We start from the raw sequence: 10,808 nt of genomic DNA, 5'->3' as shown, positions 1-10,808 counted from the left end.
GACACAAAACCAATCTGACACAATTTGGCTATTTCAAGTAACCTTGAAACAACTTGTATTAGAATTGCACACGATTATGCTATCAGGGTAGTACGTGACTTCTGTGTGTCCGAGTATTGTTATGTTGTCGCGTGCATTTTGGCATTTTAGCAGGGCCCGACCTGTTGCGGTCGTGGTCCTGCTATGTCATATGGGGGACTTAGCGCTGAAGTCCCCGATGGTAATCGTCTGGGGCCAGGATAGTATTTGAGGGCGTGGTAATAGGACACTACCGCAACGTCTCCATAAAAAAAGGCAAAATCCGAAATAACCGAAGTAATAGTCATTAATAACAGTCGGCCTAAACTAGAATTGTACATGTACTATTTTTTAGGTTGGGACCAACTAGACAGACCTGAACTGACAGTAGTAGTCCATTATTAATAAAAGGTTCCTTTTAGCATTTGAGAAGTGTAGTGACATATATATTAAAAAGTACGTATTCATGCGTATTCACTGAGTAACCATGACGAATACGCCTTTATCCAGTTGTTTTAAATGCCTTGAATTGGTGGTTGCCTATGCCTAATATTTATATTTTAAACAGTACAGAAAATTTCAGTCGGAGAAATGGAAAATGGATTTTTTGTTAATATGTTTAACCATTATAATATTAATAAATTATTGCTTCTGCTCAGCAGGTGACCGTTCCACATATTATCAGAAATGTCTTGAAAACTGTTCAAAACTAAATTGTAGTGAAGGTTAGTATGTATATAAACATTATTTTTGATATAAACAAGTCCCATTACTTTTTAGGTGGTCAAAATTTTATAAATAATTTCCAGCAACCTTTAATTTTATATATTACCTGGTGGTCTTGCATTGATGAATGTAAATATGACTGTATGTGGAAAACAGTTGAGGGTTTCCATGAACGAAATTGGCAAACCCCACAATTTTATGGAAAAGTATATATTATTATATGTAGTTAGTTATATTATATTTTTATGCATTTGTAAAATGTATAATTACACACTTCCACCTTTTAGTGGCCATTTATAAGATGTTTTGGACTTCAGGAACCAGCTTCAGTATTATTCTCAGTTTTAAACGGATATGCCCATTTCAAGATGATAAAAAGATTCCGAAAAGATGTAAGACCTGATAGCCCATTTTACTGGCTCTGGCATGCCTTTTGTATTGTACGATATCTATTTTTTTGGAAAGAAGCATATTTATTTAACTAGATTTTATAATTAGGTCTCTTTGCATGCGTGGTTTTGGTCGGCTGTCTTCCATGCCAGAGATTTTCCACTTACTGAATTATTCGATTATGCTTGTGCATTTTCTATGGTTCTTATGAGTTGCTATGTGATGTTGATTCGGTAAGTAACAAAATCATGGAGTTTTAGAGTTAATGGTTATTGAAATTTAACTTATGTACTTATTAAATTATTAATAGAAATTCTTAAAAATTTATTTAATTTTCATTAAGTGAAGTACATTGATCCCAAATATTTAGGTATGTTAAGAGAAACAGCTTCATAGGCTTCATAGAAATATTTCCAAAGAAGTATGACTATGTAGCATTGAATTTATCAGCTGAGTCCCTCCCTGAAATTTTCAGAACCCAGCGCATATGCATTTATTTCTCTCTACACATCATCACATCATTAATAGACCGTGAGCTAGTGCACATGAGTGTAGCGTCATCGAAAAATGTCTGGCATTTTTAGGTCTGAAAAAGATAAGTTACCTAGTTAATGAAAATAAGGGTGGTTTTAAGGGCCGGCCCGTGTTCGAAAATTTGAAAAAATTATTTCCTTTTGCATAAAATAATTAGTTTTGCACTCATCTTAAAGTGTCTGGCAGTTGATGCAAAAATAGACATTAATAAGTACCTAACAATTTTCAAATGTCAGACGGTTTTAAATAGCCGAAAGGGTGGTTCATAGGGGTGAACTTGCAAGAAAAAAAATTCATTGTTTACTTTTTGTCTGGCAATCGAAACAATGAAAATTTTTATTATGAAAATGATAAAAATAAATTGCCAGATTTAATGTTCGGAGTCGAGTTTCTCTGTGGAAAATTATGTGAAAATTTTTAACATTTTTCAGTGATCACTATTTGTCTGGTATCTCGGGTACTTAAAATTAATACCCATATTTTTTGTCACAAAAAATTTGCCAGACAAATTGGAAATCGAAAAATTGTGCCAGACAAAAGAAAATTCGTAAAAAATATATTAAAGTTTAAATTATTTATTTTTGTCTGACATTATGAATTTCAATTAGAAATACACGTACAAACAATATAAGTACAAATGCCAGACAAGTTGAGCTGTTCGAAAATGTATAAATGAATTGAAAAGTTACAAAAAAATTTATGAAAACTTGGTTTTCTTTTTTTTCTAATTTAAACAATTTATTTTTGTCTGGCATTTTGCATTACTATTGAAAATACTTCAGGTTAAAATGCCAAGTTGGGTTGTTCGAAAATTAAAAAAAAAATTAAATTAAAATAAATAATTGTAAAAGAATTTATGAAAACTTCGGTGTCTGGCAATTCGTTTTTTAATAAAAAATACACTTACAAACTCAAATTAAAAATGCCAGACAAGTTGGGCTGTTCAAAAATATATAATGTATACATAATAGTTTTTATCTTTTTGTTTTTTTTGTGGGATGTGAACTATTACTTTCGATCTACACATTTTGGTGTCATACAGAGTGTTTTTTAAAACTTACAACTACAAAATTGATGTATGGTGATACTGATAATATCCGTTCATAACTTTTTCCTCTTTCAGGCAATAATGACAACTATTTTTTATTTGATAGGTGATACCATTTGGAAGTTTTTGAGACCCTTTTAGAATTTTGATTAAATGAACAGTTTGGGTACAAAAAATATTTTTTAAATGTCTACATTATCTTGCTACCCATATTACAATACTTAACAAAGTGCTAGGAGGCACTGATTTTGTAGGTTGACTGTAATTTCAGTTTGATCTTTAAGTCATTGTACCTGCCAATTCTTAATGAGTATTTAGGACGATAAGATATACCACGTTACTTCATTTTTCGATATGGATACGATACACACATATGACGAATTAGAGTTATTTACAACATGCCTAATTTTATTGATATAACTAGTAAAAACAATCAAATACAATAAAAAATGCTGGAGATAAAAGTAACAAAGTTGATGTTATTAAATTTAGTACAACTTATAAGGTTGTTTCTACAATAAAGGTTAATTCAGTGAAGAAAGTTAAAGGACGCCCTTTAGTCGAGGAAATAAAGCACTAAAAACAGCCTTACCTCTGAAATCTGTGCGGTAAGATGGATTGTGATGCGGTTTTTTGCATTCGATTCGTTAGAGCGTCCAAAAGGTTTGTGACTCTATGGGATCAATGAGAAATGAAAATTGCATCGGTGCATAAGAACAATGCATTTTTGAAGAGTTAAAATATGAAAAATTTACGGAAATGAGTTCAATTTTACTACTCATAGGTACTTGGGGTCGCTGAACACGAATATCACGACGGCAACGGTCTCTGAGGTACCTAGTACCCCAGGGTGGCTGGTTTCCACTTCGTCTCCTGGAGTTTTGTGGAAATTCGTTATAAACTTGGGCGAAACTCGTTACCTCGGGGTTTTTGGGGTTGATCAACACGAATATCACGACGGCAACAGTCTCGGAGGTACCTAGTGCCCCAAGGTGGCCAGTATCCACGTCGTCTCCTGGAGTTTTGTGGAAATTCGTTATAAACTTAGTCGAAACTCATTACCTCGGGGTTTTTGGGGTCGATCAACACGAATATTACAACGGTAATGGTATCCGAGGTACTGATGTCATCTTCATAAACTTTATCGAATATCTAAATAAATTATCCAAAACATTTTTTTTTAATTTTGCTCTTTTAATACAGTTGGTAGCATTGATGAAATTTTAGGTAAGGACTGAGACCGCTAGCCGCTGCTTCCACGTTTTACTCTTACATATATACCTACTATTATATACTCTTACACATACTAGTATACAGGTTCGGAAAGTCCCCGTAGTACATCGGCCGTTACGTGAGAGCGATAAAGTAAGTCATAGAAATCCGTGCGATAGACAAGGATGGTTACAATGAAGACGTTTCATAATCTGAATAGTCACTCCCACTTCTAACCCGAAACGGGCGGTGACTATTCAGATTATGAAACGTCTTCAATGCACGGATTTCTATAACTTACTTTATCGCTCTCACGTAACGGCCGATGTACCATGGGGACTTTTCGAACTGTATACGGATACGCTCCAAGTTATAGCACACACGTGAAATAAGAAAAATTAAAATTGTAAAGATAGTATAATATTTTTTGAAAACATGTATTTTTTGTAATGAATAAATGTATTTTTATAATAAAAAATAATTAAGAATAAAATAGTTGTCACAGAAACTAGCCATCCTGGGTACTAGGTACCTCGGAGACCGTTGCTGTCGTGATATTCGTGTTGAGTGACTTCAAAAACCCCGAGGTAACGAGTTTCGGCTAAGTTTATAACGAATTTCCACAAAACTCCAGGAGACGACGTGGAAACCGGCCACCCTAGGGCACTAGGTACCTCGGAGACCGTTGCCGTCGTGATATTCGTGTTGAGCGACCCCAAAAACCCCGATGTAACGAGTTTTGGTTAAGTTTATAACGAATTTCCACAAAACTCCAGGAGACGACGTTGAAACCGGCCACCCTGGGGCACTAGGTACCTCGGAGACCGTTGCCGTCGTGATATTCGTGTTGAGCGACCTCAAAAACCCCAAGGTAACGAGTTTCGGCTAAGTTTATAACGAATTTCCACAAAACTCCAGGAGACGTCGTGGAAACCAGCCACCCTGGGCACTAGGTACCTCGGTGGCCGTTGCCGTCGTGATATTCGTGTTCAGCGACCCCAAAAACCCCCTAGTAGCAAAATTGAACTCATTTCTGTCAATATTTTCCGAGTTATAAATTTTTCATATTTTAACTCTTCGAAACGCAATTTTAAAAATGCATTTTTCTTATGACCAATGCAATTTTCATTTCTCATTGATCACATAGGGTCACAAACTTTCTGGATGCTCTAACGAATCGAATGCAAAAAAACGCATGACAATCCATCTTACTGCACGGATTTCAGAGGTTCAGTGCTTTATTTCCTCGACAACTTTGCAGTTTTTGATGGCAATTTTTTAAAACATTTATGGCAGTTTGGATCTGCCTACACAACTCTTCTTCAGTGTTCAGATGTGGAAGCATACACTTGCTTTCAGAGTGCCCCAAAGATAATAGTCGCAAGGTGTTAATCTAGTGAACATACAGGTCAGTTAACGACGAGGAAATCTTTGGTTCAGATACTGCTGGACATTTACAGTGAAATGTAGAGGAGCTCCATCATGCATAAACCACTTGTTAGCTCTGAGTAATAACGGCGCAACTTCCAAAACTCAGGTAATGTTTTGTAAAAATTCATTCAGTCCATTGAGTAGAATAACAGGACCAATAATAATAACCAATCAATTGGTTGTATTTGATTGGTTTTTCTAATTTTTTGAATAAAGGCACATTATAAATAATTAATTCGTCATATGTGTGTATCCATATCCAAAAATGAACTAACAGGTGGTATATCTTATGGTTGTAAACACTCATTAAGAATTGTCAGGCACAATGACTTAAGGATCATAATGAAATTACAATCAATCTACAAAATCAGTGCCTACTAGCAAAATTTTTTTGTACCCAAACCGCTCATTTAATCAAAATTCTACAAAAACTTCCAAATGGTAGCACCTATCAGATAAAAAATAGTTGCCATTATTGCCTGAAAGAGGAAAAAGTTATGAACGGATATTATCACCATATATCAATTTTGTAGAAGTTGTAGGTTTAAAAAAACACTCCGTATAACACCAAAATGTGTAGATTGAAAGCAAAAGTCCACACTCGAAAAATAATCAAAATCGAATAATACGTATTTGAGTTATTAACAAAATTCAAAAAATTTTCACAAACTTTGAGGCCATCTAGCGGCCAAACGAAGCGATTTTGGATATAGGTGAATTAGTCTAAATCTGCCTATTTTGAGCCCACGAATCTGTGGTCTTCCATTGTACACTTTGTTCTGGAACACCCTGTATTTTTAATATAAAACCAAACTTAGGGGTAGATGTTCAGTTTATACCATTATTCAATTACGTTATTTAAAATTTTTAGAAGGCACTAAATTTTCATATGTTACTTTCCTAAACTCCATTAATACAGTTTCGTACATGCTGGGTTTTAGATTACTGAAATACAAAATTCCCCGATTTGCTCTGCTTGCTATAACTACTTTCTTCTTCACGTTTTTTGCAAATTATGTAATGTATCTTAGTATGGGAAGAATAGATTATGGATATAATATGGAATTAAATATATTAATAGGTAATTCCTTTATTATCTATTTACAAAGACAAAAAAATAAAAAAATATATTTTCAGGAACATTTACTGCAATATGTTGGTTTGGTTGGTGCACATATAATCGTATAAGACAACCATATGTCTGGAAATGTGCATTATTCGTGGCATTAACTGGAATAGTTATGTTACTGGAAGTAATAGATAAGCCCCCACTTTTTTATGTATTTGACAGCCATTCCTTGTGGCATTTAACTACAGCTCCACTGGTAATTCTCCTTTACAGGTATTTATTTCTTTTCCTTCGCATTGACTAAAATGAAAATGTATCTCATAAATTATGTCCTGAATAGGTAAAACATTTTCATTTGTATATTTATGAAAAATTGTGAAACTGCCATAAAATCCTTGCATGCAGTGCCTGATTTACAGTGCTGAATATTGGTGGGCCTATTCTAGAAAAGAAAATCCTTTTTGGTAGATTATGTTCTATCCAATAAAGATAAAGTAGAGAGCATTAGTAAATTGCAGGTATTCTTATTGTATACGCTTCCTCTTGGCAGCTCTTAGAATCATATCTTAATGGATAGAATTGAAATTTTAATAAAAAATTATATTTTTCAGGATAATTTTTCTTTCTTGTTCATGATCGCGACGTCTTAAAAAAATGTTAAAAAAATTTTGTTAACATGGAGAGGGCCCCTAGTTAGTGGGGGCCTGTAGGCTGCAGCCTACACCAGCCTATAGGTAAATCAGGCGCTACTTGCATGCTTAGAAATATTACTATTTTCTTGACTTTGTTTACATGATGTTCAATTTTTTAAGAAATTTAAAATTGACTATCAACAAATGACCCAATTTTCTTTGAAAAATGTCACTTAGAAATATTACAAATTGGTCGAAAATATAAAATTTCAATTAAAAAAAAATGATTATTTCATGTGTTGGATTGCATTATGCATACTTACTAGCTTTGTTCACATAAGACAATTTCCCACAGATCGCAAATTTTTATCTGCACAGTTTCAGATTAATTTGCAAATGATTTTATGCTCTGGGAATAAGCTGATTGCCAATTGTATTTCATTTTCTATTTTCTATCTGTTCCTCTTAAGAAGGTTAATCTGATTTAGAATTGACGAACAAATATTCATAAAAAAATTAATATAAGCTTATTAATATGAAGAAAATCCTCAAAAAAAATTATGACTAGTTTGGATACCTAATAGACGAGATATTAATAAAATAATTTTTCACGATTTAGTAGTCTTATGAGAATGCAGATTTTTTTGGTCTTTCCACTTAGAATGCGCAACAATTAACGAACAGTTTCCACAGCAACTTGTATAAATAGGAAACCGATATCTAAGGAATTATATGACAGCTCATAGAAATCGATTGGGTACTTATCAGATACATAATTTATAATAATTCTCCTTCAAACTGCCGTTGTTGACTAACTTAACCTCCATATGCGTGATAGCAGCAACGCCGCGGCTCTCGAAGTAGCGTATTATTTGAAATTCGCAGGTGTGACATATGATGTATATTTCAAGTTTAGGCATCCAAACGAAGCCAACCAAGTGCAACATTGCCAAATCTAAAAGCTTACTACTTTAGTCACTAGCGAATCTGCAGAAACTCTCGTTAGACTTTAGATGTACCTCCATACCCGATAAACCTCGTTAAAGATATCCTTATTTCTAATACATAATAAAATGTTATTTACATAAGTTTGAGAATGATAAATATCATAAAATGGATAATACGCATTGCACATGATTTAAATAAAAAAAATTGGCAATTATTCTGACTATCAGAAACCAATTCTCAACGTTTAAATTTAGTTCTACAAACACCACACTTTTAATCAACAATTTACAATTTTGTCATAAGTTATATAACAACTGACAATAAATTTAAATTGATTGGTTTTAGATCAATGCTTCTAAGAGGTCACCGGATTTTATTGTATTTCCCTGTCCTATTATTAAAATATTAGAATATTGGCGTAGAGTTATTTTGAATTTTGAAATTCTACTTGGTATTACAATTTTGGAAATGGTATTGATATTTCTTAGCGTTTAATTTTGGAAATAATCGATTATAATGTTACAATGTCACGAGAGGACTTCCACACTCAAAATTCATCCGTAATTCAATAACAGTACAAGGAAATATAGTAAAATTTTAAGCCTTTCTAGAAGGTTCCAACTTAATTCACTGGAGTTAATTATTAAGCAGTATTTCGTGTAATTAATTTTTCTTCAAAACCTTGTCCGCCACTTTAAAATTGTGTATAAAATCAAGAAAATAGTAATATTTTTAATGGTTTAAAAGAGTTTGACAAAAGATTGACAATTTCTCGTAAATTTACAAATAGAAAGATTTTCTCTCTTCGGTACATCACAGGACACAACTATATGAATAAAATACCTAAAATATGGAAATACAAGGTGTTTCTTAGGAATGCCATTCTACTAATTTAAATAATTTAAATTACTTACCCTGTATGTTACAAATTAATGAAAATAGTGTTCATACATATTTATCTATAACTTAAAGAAATATCAAGTTGATTTGGCAAAGCCAATTATTTAAATTACAAACTTTTTGTTCTAGTTTTGCAATCGACGATTGTAAGTATTTGAGGAAAAAAGAAGTTGAAAATATTGCAAACAAGAAGGAACCTTGAAATATAAGGAAATGTATCACAAATAAGAAGACCAAAAACAAGTTTAAAATAACTTGCCATAATAGAAATTAAGGTATTTCGTTCTAAAAATAATACTGTATTTATTATTGTACTGATAGTTGATGAAATTATTTCTTTTTATATAACATTAATTTATCAGCATTGCTGGTACAATTTACAATAATAGCTTAATATACAGTGTGACAGAAAAGTACAAAATATATTCATTATTTCTGAAACGATGGAGTTTTGTGATATTACCTCAATCATGTCAATTATACATAGACTATATGCTAATGAAAGTATCTTTGGTGCTCAATTTTTGCGCCATTTCGTGCTTTTTTTTAATCTTCAGTAGGTCGAAGCCTCAGTGTCATATGCCAATGTAACCCATATTTTGGCCATGACATGGTCATCAACAAAAAAAAAAGACAAGAATCTTGAGACAATGGAGTATGTTGTTGGAATAACTCTTTTTATACAAAAGGGTATAGAATGAAAAGAGGGACATGACCTTGACCTTGACTTCAAGGTCATTTGAAGATCATATTCAAAATTTCAAATGGGACCTTTTTTGACCTCAGAAATTACAAAAGGGGGAAGTTTTACAATAAGATATGAACTTAACCTCAATAACAAGATCAGATATCAAGGTCATTTTAAGGTCGAAAAACTTTATAATTATTAACTATTTTTAGCACTACCCAGGAATAACGACGTTGACGTAGTAATTTTTTATTCCCTTTGGGGTGCTTGTTTTCTGTGAAATGAAGAATTTTTCAGATTTCTGAAGATTTTTATGATTTGGTGAAGAAATTTTGTGATTTGATCTTCAAACGACTTTGAAGTCAAGGTCAAGATAACCCCCTTTTCACCCTACAACTTTTGCATGAAACATTTTTTTTTAAGTGATCTCAACAAGGTACTCCGCTGTTTCAAGATTATTATTATTTTTTTTGTTTTTTTATGGCCAAAATATGGGTTATATCGAAAGAATACTAAGAAATTTTTTTTCGTTTTTCAATCGAAATCCGTTGTAAAAAAATGGGTGTTTCCATTTAAATAAATCAAGATCCGATCTAAAAACACCACTTTTGGTCTAGATCGGAAGTAGTAAAATGGACCTTTCAATGGTCCGCTCGGTGCCCTACAAGTTTTTGTCTAAAACTTTTTTTGAAAGAATACTGGGATATTATTTTGTCTCGAGGTAAATGCCCCACCCGGTATAGAAAAAAACAAAATTTTAACGCACATTTGCGAGGTGAGAGATTGAAAGCACAACGGGAAAAAATTGCACTTATAAAAGTCGATACTGCTCCAATTGAGGTTGACATTCATAAGAATGTCCAGGTCAACGGTAACATTGTAATTCAGGATTTTCACCTCTATATTTTCACAATTAACATCACACCACTTACATCTCGATTGTTTTTTTTTTCTATTTATTTAATAATTTCTTATTAATATCCATTTATAGCATATTTCATATGACACTTTGATCTACTCAAGATTTAAAAAACAACGAGATGGCGGATAGGTTGCGAGACAAAGATTCTTTACTAGCGTGTAGTATGCATCATGTATTCCATGTATCCTCCTGCCGATGATGTCATTGGAATTTTTTAAAATAAACATAATTTTTGGCTAGATATCTTATAAAATATAACTTTCTAAATTTAGCAACATAGCAAGTATAGT

The 10,808-nt window shown here is 32.7% G+C and overlaps 1 protein-coding gene across 1 annotated transcript; it reads left to right on the top strand.

The window, feature by feature from the left end:
• The first annotated feature begins 577 nt into the window (after positions 1 to 577).
• Positions 578 to 9,319, top strand: LOC108914169 (post-GPI attachment to proteins factor 3). Its single transcript, XM_018719903.2, has 7 exons — positions 578 to 743; positions 799 to 950; positions 1,032 to 1,184; positions 1,243 to 1,367; positions 6,301 to 6,440; positions 6,497 to 6,701; positions 9,038 to 9,319. Exons 1-7 carry the CDS (start codon positions 617 to 619, stop codon positions 9,108 to 9,110), a joined length of 975 nt encoding a protein of 324 aa, XP_018575419.1. The 5' UTR covers positions 578 to 616; the 3' UTR covers positions 9,111 to 9,319.
• The last annotated feature ends 1,489 nt before the right edge of the window (positions 9,320 to 10,808 follow it).

The sequence above is a fragment of the Anoplophora glabripennis genome, unplaced genomic scaffold, assembly GCF_000390285.2.
Source record: "Anoplophora glabripennis isolate ALB-LARVAE unplaced genomic scaffold, Agla_2.0 scaffold893, whole genome shotgun sequence".
Taxonomy (NCBI): domain Eukaryota; kingdom Metazoa; phylum Arthropoda; class Insecta; order Coleoptera; family Cerambycidae; genus Anoplophora; species Anoplophora glabripennis.
The sequence above is the reverse complement of the archived record's forward strand: the minus strand, read 5'-3'. Positions and strand labels throughout refer to the sequence as shown.